The 12,521-nt window shown below is 46.9% G+C and overlaps 1 protein-coding gene and 1 long non-coding RNA gene across 2 annotated transcripts; one reads left to right on the forward strand and one right to left on the reverse strand.

The window, feature by feature from the left end:
- Positions 1 to 314: 314 nt before the first annotated feature.
- Positions 315 to 6,882, reverse strand: LOC122376697 (WD repeat-containing protein tag-125-like). Its single transcript, XM_043356611.1, has 12 exons — positions 6,794 to 6,882; positions 6,584 to 6,666; positions 6,242 to 6,314; positions 5,911 to 5,992; positions 5,538 to 5,651; positions 5,303 to 5,390; positions 4,695 to 4,801; positions 4,180 to 4,320; positions 3,539 to 3,619; positions 3,065 to 3,202; positions 1,518 to 1,607; positions 315 to 952 (listed from the first exon to the last, which is right to left on the reverse strand). Exons 2-12 carry the CDS (start codon positions 6,660 to 6,662, stop codon positions 830 to 832), a joined length of 1,116 nt encoding a protein of 371 aa, XP_043212546.1. The 5' UTR covers positions 6,663 to 6,666; positions 6,794 to 6,882; the 3' UTR covers positions 315 to 829.
- A 3,016-nt stretch (positions 6,883 to 9,898) lies between these two features.
- Positions 9,899 to 10,762, forward strand: LOC122376694. Its single transcript, XR_006255685.1, has 3 exons — positions 9,899 to 9,987; positions 10,319 to 10,457; positions 10,706 to 10,762. It is a non-coding gene; the product is annotated as an uncharacterized LOC122376694 (long non-coding RNA).
- Positions 10,763 to 12,521: the final 1,759 nt, after the last annotated feature.

Raw genomic sequence — 12,521 nt, forward strand, 5'->3', positions numbered from 1 at the left:
GCCCTGCCCCAGTTGTTACTGACCCTTACAGGGCGTGGCTGGTGGCCCGCTCACGTCTGTCTCATACAGCCCGTCCTACTGACGGGCTGTGGTTGGACGGAGCCGAGGACAGGCTACCATTACCGTCCCTAGACAGCCTCTGCCAAACGCAGCACAGGCTCCGACGAGCGGTAGCGTGTCACGTGACAGCCACTTAACCGTCCGTGAGCTGTCCCTATCGGGCGCAGCGTGAACTGTTGACGGACGGTGGGACATGTGTCACGTGTCAGCAATTGCCGTCCGTGGATATTCCCTGCCAAACGCAGCACAAACTATTGATGGCATCACGTGTAATAACAGAGTTTCCGACCTCCCACCGACACGTGGGTCGATAAGAGAGACAGAGTTCAGTAATCACGTACGTCACTAGTGGTGCAGTCATATTGATATCTACGAATGTAGAAAGTATCCAGTATCCAGCTTGCGTCATTCGTTGGACTTGGTGGATAGTTTGAAATTGCGATGAACACAGAATATGTCACATAATTACACTAACCAGCTCAACAACAGTACAGCCACTGCAACGAAGAACATCATTATAACAAAAAAATTCGAATTCCAACTCGCACACCAGTCGTAGAATGCGATATTGGCTCTCAATATTCTTTACATTGGCTCTCACATTCCTCTCATCATCCTACATTCTCGACAGTCCTCGGCATTATCTCCCGTAGCTTCGCTCTCCCTCGGGGTCTAACTATACCGTCTCTCTCGTTCCCTCCCAAAGGTCCTCCCTCTCCTCTTCTCTCTCCCGTGGGTCTGTCATCTCCTTAGTCTCAGCCTGCCTCCATCAGTGACGTCGGCCGGGCACGTGCAGGAGGCGGATCCAGCCGTCCCCGCCGGCCGCCGCCAGCACCTGGCCGGTGCTGTCCACTGTCGAGAAGGGCTTCTGAGTCGCTCCCGTACCAATCACCTGCCACAGATACCGATCAATGTAATCCACAGAACGGAATTCCGAGAACGGCCGACCGCCTTGTTAGCGGGGGTCGGGGGAATTCACGGCGGACGCCAATTTGAGGGATTATTGGGCACGATCGGCTTACTGGGTGTATTCTGAGACGTAGCACGGTAAAACTACGATGCATTTGTTTGAGAAAGATCAGCGTAACTACGCAATGTACGCCAACGTAAAGCTGATCAGGACATGTCGTTAATGTAGGCATTAGTTCTAGTACGGATGCGGTTTCTGGAAAAGAATTCGACGGGATAGGCGTGTTGATAGGCGCCGAATGTCCCAGGCCAATCCATAGGTAAATGGTTGCGTCTTTCTGTCGCTCATGGGATAATGACCCCACGGTACGTTTTGATTTGCCACAAGCCGCTTAGAGGTCGGTTGGGGTTGTCCGAAAGCCCATTTTGTGGGCCCGATATAATTGAATGCTTTGTTTAGGTACTCATTAATGTGACTTTTTTTGTGCAATGCTGAAATCAAATGTGCCATTCAATTATAATTTATCGCCGGTCGGCTGGTTTGTCACCTTTTCCGTCATGTGGTTGATGTACTGGAAGCTGTTGGTTCCTGACCCGGCCGTCAGTAGGTGGTGGCCGTCCGGGTCGGAGCGGGCAAACTACCGAAAACAGAGGTCAGTGTGAGCTCAGAAAACATCAGAGATATCCCCACTGATCAGCAAACAGAGGTCCGTCTGAGCTGTCCGCACTAATCAACAGATGTCCGTCTTAGCTCAGAAAACATCAGAGGTCTGCCTGAGATATTCCCACTGATCGTCTAAGCTATCCCACTGATCAACGGAGGTACCACTGAGCCATCCACACTGATCAGACAACAGGGGTCTGTCTGAATAGTCGCCCAACCAAATACTGACTAGATATGAGACAACCGATGTGCGCATGAGCTCTCCTCTTCAATATTGATCCGCTAGGAACAATACTTCCGCCTGTCGTTAACCCGGCAGTTGCTGGGGTATTTCGCCACCCACCGTTTGCTGGGGGGGGGGCGTTAAACGCCCCCAGCCGATAACTCGAGAACCAATAGGCGCAGCGAAACGCACGAGGCGGCAAACGAAAGAGCGCGACGAGACGCTTCGGATGAGTACTTTAAAGTTGAATTTTGAGGTCACAGGTCGGGTCAAGGTCAAGTCAAACACCTGAAATCGGGCTTTCAGTAGCATGGACTTCAGGACTTCGCAATGGGCGCCTCTCGCCATAAACTCTGTCAATACGGTGCACAATCCATCTTATAAGGCCTACAAGAGTGTCAGCTCCATGTAGGGGTCAGTCAAGCATAGGTCAGGGTCAAGGTCAGGTCAACCGGGTAGGCACATATCCCCGAAAATCAAAACTGATATTCGCAGCCTGTGACACATGTTTTATAGGTAATTTGGGGCGTAGAACACGATGGTGACATTCATTTTATTATGTGTACGTGTTTGGCTCAAAAAGCTCAATTTAATAAATTCATGTATCATGGTCGTGAAGTAGTCACGAAAAATTGCCAAGATTCAGTTCAAGATTATGGAAAATGCGGAACGATAATCAATAATCGAAGATAGCCATTTGATTGACCATGGTATTGGCAGTCTAATGGCGTTTACGGCATGTCTGTATGTTTATTCTGTGATTTTATATGATTTTTTGAACATATGCCGTTTTTGGTCGAAAACTCAGAAATCATGACGTCACTAATACCTCGATATCTCAAAAATTGTCCGACCGATTTTTTTGAAACTTTGTCACGATAAACTTCAATCAATTCCCTACAGGTACCCAAAAATTTGGCGCGCCTGCGGCGCGCCGTTTTTATACTATGGCCCGGCGAAAAAAGTGGGGGCGTTTAACGCCCCCCCCCAGCAACTCGCGGGTTAAAACCTGCTTAGTGGTAGTTGACTGCTCAGTAATGCTTCATTATGCGTATTGCATGCGCATGCATCATTAATGCGTATTCATTATAGAAACAAACAAGGCTTTATCTAGCTAGAAATATGTCACTAGAGACATGGGAATGGTTCTTAGTTCTTACATGATTTCCTTCTCCAAAAAGAGCAATATAATGGGACGATTAGCTGACCTGAACAGCGTAGATGTTGTCTCCCTCCACGTGCGTTTTTCGGAACGTGGTTAGTGACTTGATGGGCAGCCTCTGTCTGAGGTCCCAGAGCTGGATGGCCTGGTCGGCTTTCCACGAGCCCGTCACAACCGTCTCACCCTAATAAGGCCGGGAAAGGAGGATAATTATACCGTGCACAACAGAACTATGTATCATGGTGAATTGAACAACAAGCTCTAAGCATGGCATTTCGACCCAAATCCCCTCCAATCAGGGATGTTAACTTGTTTTCAGGAAAAGTCAAATATGTCATCCCTCTTGTCCATTGCCTGTTCATCATGATGATCCTGAAAGGTTAGACTCGTCTAGCCTAGCATCCGTACATAATAATATTGAAAACATTACATTTAATATATCATTTAGCCTGTCATAAAGGTACATTGATGCGGTCGTTTTCCCCTCAGACCTATTTCGGTTACCGTCTGACGGACTGACCTTGATGTCGATGGCCTCTCCACAGATGTGCGGTCCTCCCAAAGATCCGATCATACCGGCGTCTGTGCGCATGTCCCAGATCTGTGCGCAAAATAACATGACTCGTGACCATCGGCTGCCATCACTTATCTCGAAGTTTTAACTGTGAGGTCTGAGAAATTGAAAATCATGAAGTTTTGATGACTGCCGAGTGTCGATTGAATGCAATGAATTTCATGACGGAATGGGATTGAATACAAGCTGACGTTTTGTTTCCAAATGTCAATCCTAAAACATTTCCTGCCGGAAGAAGATTGGCCGTTTGCCAAGCCTTCCGTATCCAGACTTGAGTGAGTGCAAGTGTTTCGCATCTCTTACGATAGATGGCAGCACGCACAAACGCCTGAAATTATGCTGTGCCGCAATGCGTATTCAGGCGGTATCGCAAGCGTTCGACGTCCGCCTCTATAAACATCTGTCTTACTGCCGGCAGGGCGAAGTATTGAGGTTGATAAGACACCAGCTGGGGAAGAAAACTCATTTTGATGGTGGAACAATGTGTGCCTTGGCTTATGAGTTGCGCACTATGTGAGCCAAGTGGATAGACAAATATGAAACATTGACGTGTGGGACAGTATAATGGTGGCAGGGTAAGAACTTGCTTTGATGGTGTCGTCCCATCCGCCGGTGAGCAGCACATCTCGCTGGTCCGGGTGGAACTTGATGCAGAACACGCTCAGCGCGTGGCCGCCACTGTCCTTTTGCGGCGTGCTTGGGTGATAGCCTTTGTACTCCTGGATCAACTGAACGGGGACAGAATGAGTTCGGTCAGTTTTCTGCAGTCTCATGGAGGGAGTGAAGTCTTGTGCAACCGCAACTGACTAACTTTAATTTCGTTTTGTAGCTCAGAGCTGTCAGATGTCACACAAAAACACGGATCGCTCAATACTGGGTTAAAGTGTGTTTTACATTCCTGACCATAGATGGCTGCACATATAAACGCCTGAATTGATGCTGTGCCGCAATACGTATTATACGAATGGTATGGTGTCACCAGTGTCACTACCTCCTTAAATCATCTGTCTCAACTTTCAGTAAGTACTGTGAGTGTGACAGTGTGTGCCATTAGCCTGAAGCGACAAAATCGTTCTTTCATCCGACCTGAGACCACACTGACCTCCTTGGTCTGAGTGTCGTAGATGCGCAGACTGAGGTCCTTCCCACCAGACGCCAGCAGCTCGCCGGCCATGTTCAGGTCGATGGCGTTGATGCGGTTGTTGTTTTCTGTTTCAACAGTTACAGCCACGGTGACGATAATCAGTGATGACATTGATCGGTAACAAATGAGGTAATCAGGGCGGCAGAACTAGTACTGGCACTAAACGCAATATCAAACGACGAATGCGTACAAATGCAATGTAGCTAAGAAGTAGGAATTGGAAAGCCGTTAGTGTGGACTACTGAACATTGTGGAGCGACTAACTTATGTACCTAAGTACAGTCCACAGCATAAGTAATGTGCGGTTTCAGTCCTGGGTATGTTCTGCTTCTGAAGCTTAGGATTGATTAGTCAGACCACAATGAAACTTTGAATGTAGCTAACCTGTATCGTTACTCAATGCAGCTGCAACTTTATCTATTGACGTCTTCTTTTCGATCACTCCGCATTAAACAATCGCCAGTCAAAGCCATCCATTGAGATTGGTAAAACCCTACATTACTTTAGCGGTGGGCTGTACCTCTGGCATTCGATTATTGTGATCGAGGAATCTGTGTTTGCCTTACCTTCGGCAAACTTCTCGCATTTCTCGTCTGGCTTTCCCGCCAAGTTGTGTCGGAAAATTGTCCCAAATATTGCGCATGAGTAGAGAATCTGTAACAACCGTGCATCACAGGTCACGTACCGGGAGTCACACGACTCTGTGATGCAACCGAACGGTTCAAGTCAAAGCTGACAGTTATTCACGTTGCTATTGACCCGACTGGTTTCAAATGAAATAAATACTATCAACGTACGTACCTTGCTTTGCTTTGGGTGGAAGCGGACGGCCATAATAGTATCGTCTGCATAGCGGGAGCCCTTACGCAGCGTGCTCTGCTGTGTGAAAAGGCCCTGAGCGTCTTTTTCATACATCTGAAATGACAAATGACGGAAAGCGCGCTTCATCAGTAAAAAGAGAAACAACATAAGGCAGGCAGCATGTCTAATAATAGCGATTTACAAGCTTTTATGCTTATAGCAAAGTCGTATGGCCATGACTCTTGTTAGGTACTAATAACAATAAATATCTGCCAGAAGCAAACAGCTAGCGCCGAGGCGCTCGAGCCTGGCTCTAGCCACGGTCGGCTCGATTATCTTCCATCTGATCTGATCAAGGTGGCTGCAGACTTACCAGAACGGCTCCATTACCGAACCCCCCGACTAGTGCGCCACCTCCGGGAGCAAACCGTATCGAATAACATCCGCTGGCATATCTGTAACAGTCGGCGCACAGACAATTTGGTTAGCGTCAACCGACAGCTTGGAGGACTGGAGTAGCGCCGCTGCTCAAGACACAAACAGCACAGTCAGACGTTCAGAAAGGCCGGTGCGATCACATGTGATCCAGCTTTCGATAGAACTAGACACAATCTACTAAGCATAGGCTGGCTTTTAGCTTTTTTTCTTACGGCATATACGTGTGTTTATAGTTTGAACGGTATGAAGAAAAGAAAGCTACTAACCTTGGCGGCATGAGTGCCTTCTGCGAGATCTCGAATCCAGTGAGCGTTAGCTCTGGTTCTTGCAGCTGAGAGGCTGAGGGAAAGACAAAGGGAGAGAAGGGAGAGGGGCTGAAGAAGAGGAGTTACAGTGATAGGGAGGACTAATAATATGGGCAATTATGGAAAGGGACAATATAGACAATGCTCTGTAAGGAAAGGGATGGAGTAAAGAAGCAGCAACACAAGTTATGACTTATGCTTTGAGTGGTGCATATTTCTGAAACGTTAATTTTCCTCATCTTGACAGTGAAGCGAGTCGCGTAAACGTGCACCAGTTCTCGACAGTATCAAGCAATGGCTTACTGTCAGATTCTCTGGCGGTGACTGATCCACGTTTGATCAATCCAATGGATCTAGACGACAGGTAGGTGTGCTTCGACATGTTCCTGAAATGAGGAAATGGAAAACTATATCAAACATGTCTACTTAATCACCACATTTGGCATGGCTGCCTCGGGGCTGTCGGACAAGATTTAGGCCTTATGACACGGGCACATCTGATTTGTCACTCACCCGGTATGTTGGTGTAGATCAGAACAGTTATTGTCCTCTCAACAATTCATTTGGAGCTTTCAAACGTCTTTGAGAAGCACTATGTAGGTACTTAACCCGGCAGTTGCTGGGGTATTTCGCCACCCACCGTTTGCTGGGGGGGGGCGTTAAACGCCCCCAGCCGATAACTCGAGAACCAATAGGCGCAGCGAAACGCACGAGGCGGCAAACGAAAGAACGCGACGAGACGCTTCAGATGAGTACTTTTAAGTTGAATTTTGAGGTCACAGGTCAGGTCAAGGTCAGGTCAAACACCTGAAATCGGGCTTTCAGTAGCATGGACTTCAGGACTTCGCAATGGGCGCCTCTCGTCATAAACTCTGTCAAAACGGTGCACAATCCATCATATAAGGCCTACAAGAGTGTCAGCTCCATGCAGGGGTCAGTCAAGCATAGGTCAGGGTCAAGGTCAGGTCAACCGGGCGGGTGCATATCCCCGAAAATAAAAACTGATATTCGCAGCCTGTGACACATGTTTTATGGGTAATTTGGGGCGTAGAACACGATGGTGACATTCATTTTATATGTGTACGTGTTTGGCTAAAAAAGTTCAATTTAAGATATTCATGTATCATGGTCGTGAAGTAGTCACGAGAAATTGCCAAGATTCAGTTCAAGATTTTGGAAAATGCGGAACGATAATCAATAATCGAAGATAGCCATTTGATTCTTCATGGTATTGGCAGTCTAATGGCATTTACGGCATGTCTATATGTCTATTCTGTGATTTATATGATTTTTTGAACATATGCCGTTTTTGGTCGAAAACTCAGAAATCATGACGTCACTAAAACCTCGATATCTCAAAAATTTTCCGACTGATTTTTTGAAACTTTGTCACAATAAACTTCAATCAATTTCCTACAGGTACCCAAAATTTGGCGCGCCTGCGGCGCGCCGTTTTTATGCTATGGCCCGGCGAAAAAAGTGGGGGCGTTTAACGCCCCCCCCCAGCAACTCGCGGGTTAAGATGTGAATTTTTAAGCAGCACTTTTGATACACGCACGTTGATGTCTTTCACATGAATAGCTAACCAAGTGATGATCTCGATAATGTGACGACCACCATTTACAAAAGTAATTGCAGTGAACGCTCAAAACAATATAAAACGTGTTCCATTTTACCCTAGCTTTGACCAAAACTGCGTCATATTTACGATATTTGCGGCGCATATCCAGCGTGGCCGGCAAACGGAGCTGCGGACACATCGTGACGTTCTTGAAATGGCACTTCTTGGTTGAATTGAATCCTCATTATCATCCACGTAGAAACAAAGACAAACGGTGAAGATCTCCAGATTGATGGGTCATTTCGACATTTGACACATCGTTGTTTGACGAATGAAAGAAGAAAGAGGAGCTTCGCCTAGCATAACGAAGGACATAACGAAGAGCGTAACGAAGAGACGAGAATTAGATACATGAAATGCATCATGCTTAGTTGACGAGGACGAAAAAAGACCATCTGTATCAGCACCGATGAAGGCATACTAATTCATACAAAAAGTGGACTTTCTGGGACCGATAAAATGCACAGCAAGACTACCGCCGAATTGACAAAGGCGGGTACAAACGTCTGCAGCTGTCAAAGACCAATCGGTAACCGCCGGCCCCCAAAGTCGATCATGTCACCATCAGTGGGTGATGACACCCTCAGATGACATGCGTCTGCCCAAGGCCGTCTGCCCCTAGGATGACGCGTGTGATATTACCCTCCCGGTCTGATGGAGAAATTATGGTCGTTCTCAGACAACCGATCAATTAGAGGAAGTCATGATCGGTGAGGGTCACGGGATCTTGGATCAGTGTGTTCCTGGCCGCGGAAACAGGTGGATCTCTTCTGCCCTGTCCATGGGAAAGGCGACATTTGATAGACAAACGAGAGCATCGGAAGATGAGGCTGGCATGACAAGTAAGTTTGCGTTTTGTGATGTCGTATATGTTCGTGACCACAATTTATTTATGTTTATGCGTATGGGTGTAGGCGGTAATGTATGCGCTTGTTAAACTAAGAGAGCGAAATAGACAAAGGGCCGTCGGGGGGAGGCAGAAAGGAAAACAACGAGAATGAGTGGAAGAGACAGAAGTGATAGAGAGAGTGAAAGAAAGAGCGAGAGAGAGAGAGAGAGAGAGGAGAGAGAGAGAGAGAGAGAGAGAGAGAGAGAGAGAGAGAGAGAGAGAGAGAGAGAGAGAGAGAGAGAGAGAGAGAGAGAGAGAGAGAGAGAGAGAGAGAGAGAAAGACGGAGATAGAGGAACCCACGACCGTTCGTTCTTAAATGTTCTTCCACTTTTCGTCAGTTTTTTTATTAACTCGTCTATCCTCTTATAGGTCATGGTGTTGAGCTTCGTCACTCATTGTACTGAGTGGATGACAAAGAATTGGTTCTCTGATTTAGTCATCTAACTGCACAGCGCTGCATTCAAACAAAATGGTAAGTATTGTTCTTTAAAACGGAAAATAAACCGTGCGTTGACAGTTTTATTGGCTCAAGAAACTGCATTTAAGAATAAACGGTGGTTTAAAACGTTCGAAAAATTGTTCATTGCACAATGAATAAATGTAGTAATCGCTTTATAATTTCCAGATATGTCGTGCGTCAGCCCTGTTACTGATAATATGTCTTAGTAAATGTCGGCTGTTAGGAGCAGGACCGGTTTCCAAATGGCAGTTTGTTGTAGTCTTTGTCAAATGGAAGTTCGTTATATTAGTGTTTGTTCTCTACATGCATATCTTTGCGTGGTTAATGAACGGCGATAATCGCCGGATTGCGAATCAAACAACCTGCTTATGCCGTTTCAGTACGGACTCATCCATAGCTGTGTCAAAGATGGGTGATGAACAACTATGGGAAGGACAAATGGATGGAAATATTGTAAGTATAATATTTGCACATGAATTTTTTAGGAGCGTACAATTTATTTGGTAAACATGTGACTGTTGTCTATGTTGCAACACAGATAATGAATAGACATGTTTATATTGCTACAATTCTTCCCCATGAATCTCTATTTAAAAAAAAATGTTTATTTTTCGAATCATCCGGTCTGATCGCCAGGGCATATCGGGAGCGGACGACGAGCAGACGTTCCTCAACTTCCAGTGCTACCCCGACCAGGCCACCCTGGACTTCATAGGCATCGTCGTCAAACATTTGGGTAAGGGAAGCCGACAACGGCTTGTTGGGAATACAGGATTCTCAATTACTTTTTTTTAGACCGTGATGAATATTTAGCCACTTTTAGTTGGCTTATATTATCGATAATTATTTTAGTTCTATTGCTCCGATATCCCAGCGCACACAGATGATATGAGGGCGGGGATTTGAAAGGGGACGACGAGTACATGCTCCAAGTCCATATGCATGCGACCTAATCTAGCCCATTCTATCGGAGGCCGGAGCTTTACCTGCTAAAATTTCAGTGATGAATTGAGTGATCAAAAATGAGTTTCATTTCCTTCTTAACATTCCGGCTGCTACTGCCACAGAGATCAGCCTCGAATACTTTCTGGAGGGGGTCGGTATGCATTTTGTCGATTTCACTATCGAGAAAGGCTACGGCGAGATGCTGCACACTCTAGGAAGAACCTTCCACGCATTTCTGGACAACCTCGACTATCTTCACTGGTGAGACCCGCATCTAATTACATAATACATATGGGGTGACACGCTCACAATATAAGCTCGTTTTACACGATGGATTAACACGTTCTTCTCGCCTGTCACAAGACTACATATGCGTTTTTCATACACATGTTTGATATGCTATATCCATTAAAGTATTCCGAACGCCTTTAGAAAACGATCGGGCGAAATGATCCCGGTTTTGTCGAGGCGTGCCTCATTCCTCACATTCAACACGTCCACCGTTTCAGCTACCTGATGACCACGGCCTTCCCGGGGATCGTGATGCCGTCGTTTGCCTGCACCGAGGACACGCGGCGGCCGGACGTGCTGTATGTCGATTACTACTCGCGACGACAGGGGCTCCAGACGCTGGCCATAGGTGCGATAATATACACAATAATATAGTTCAAAGGCTCGCTTGCAAGTCGGGAGAATATCATCGTATGATACAGGGTGGACCAAAAAGGATGGAAACATTTTAAACTCTCATAAAACATGCAATATTGCATGCAGGTGACTGAAAATGATACCAAACGACAGTATTTGTGGAAATTCATAATGACATCATGCTCAGCTGCTTTCTCTCGTTTTCAGTCTCTCATAGTAGATGTTCGAGGAGACCACCTTTGCGAGACAGGCACAGATCGGCCCGCCTCGCGGCTGACGCGATAGCCCGACGACACATGTCCTCAGGTATGACTCGCACAGCCTTGATGATCGCTCTCTTCAGGCCACAGAAGCTTGCTGGACCTTCTTTGTAGACCTGGCCCTTGAGATGAGGCCACAGGAAAAAAAATCCATAGGGGTCAAGTCAAGTGAGCAGACGGGCCAGTTCCGACTGGCACCGCGGGATATCAGCCGGTCACCAGAGTGGTTCTCGATCCACTTAAGCATTGTTTTGCTATGCGAGGAGAAGCATCGCCTTGCTGGAACCACATGAGGTCCAAAATACTGCCATACGTCGCTTGATCTCACTTCAAGAACTTCTTTAGCGTCGCTTGGTAGGTCAGCCACGTCGCACCCTGGAACCGAAGTGGAACTGGCCTGTCTGCTCAACCGACCTGACCCTACTGGATTTTTTCCTGTACGGTCATCTCAAGGGTCACCGGTCGTGAAAATTCACTAAAGCTTAAAGAAGGTTCTGTAAGCTTTACTGACCTGAAGAGAGCGATCACCAAGGCTGCGAGTCATACCAGAGGACATGTCGTCGGGCTATCGCGTCAGCCGCGAGGCGGGCCGATCTGTGCCTGTCTCGCAAAGGTGGTCTCCTTGAACATTTGCTGTGAGAGACTGAAAACGAGAGAAAGCAGCTGAGCATGACGTCATTATGAATTTCCACAAAATGTACTGTCGTTGGTATCATTTTCAGTCACCTGCATGCAATATTGCATGTTTTATACGAGTTTAAAATGTTTCCATCCTTTTGGTCCACCCTGTATATGTCAGTAAGTCGCAATATACTAGATATAATTACTCAATTTGCAAATGATACATGGGAACTGGGAAGCTAGCGAGGAGCTCCCGAAAGCAGCAGACGACGGATGCCACCAGCTATGCCCTGAAGGCTTGTATCCTTTTCCCTTTCGTAGGAGCCCTGAAGGGGTGCGCCAAGAACTTCTAAACCTAGCCGTCCAGTTCGAGGTGATGTGGACCAGGGAGGAGAGGATCAACGAGGAGGAGGTGGTCCACCACGTGCGACTGAGGTAAACCAACAGTGGAATGCAAGAAGGAAAATCGTATGGTCTTGTAGATATGTAAAATAAACCAATGAACTGCAAGCTTTTAACGAAGCATGTGTCAAGATCGTCAATTACGACACAACGCCACATCCGATGCCATTCCTTTGACACAATGAATTCCCAGTCTGACAGCCGCCCTCCTCTCGTCAGGGTGACCAGCTAGGCCAGCTGACCACCCCGACTCTACCTGTGCCCTCCGGGGACCGTCCTCGCTCTGCCCTCTCCCTGGCCCCCGCGGCAGATACGTTGGCTCCAGCTGAGGTAACTTTGTCAACACGGCTGAGTTTTCGGCGATAAACCCCCTACCACTTCATTTCAACCAGTG

This window comes from Amphibalanus amphitrite, unplaced genomic scaffold, assembly GCF_019059575.1.
Source record: "Amphibalanus amphitrite isolate SeventyFive unplaced genomic scaffold, NRLGWU_Aamphi_draft 002248F_arrow, whole genome shotgun sequence".
NCBI classification, from domain to species: domain Eukaryota; kingdom Metazoa; phylum Arthropoda; class Thecostraca; order Balanomorpha; family Balanidae; genus Amphibalanus; species Amphibalanus amphitrite.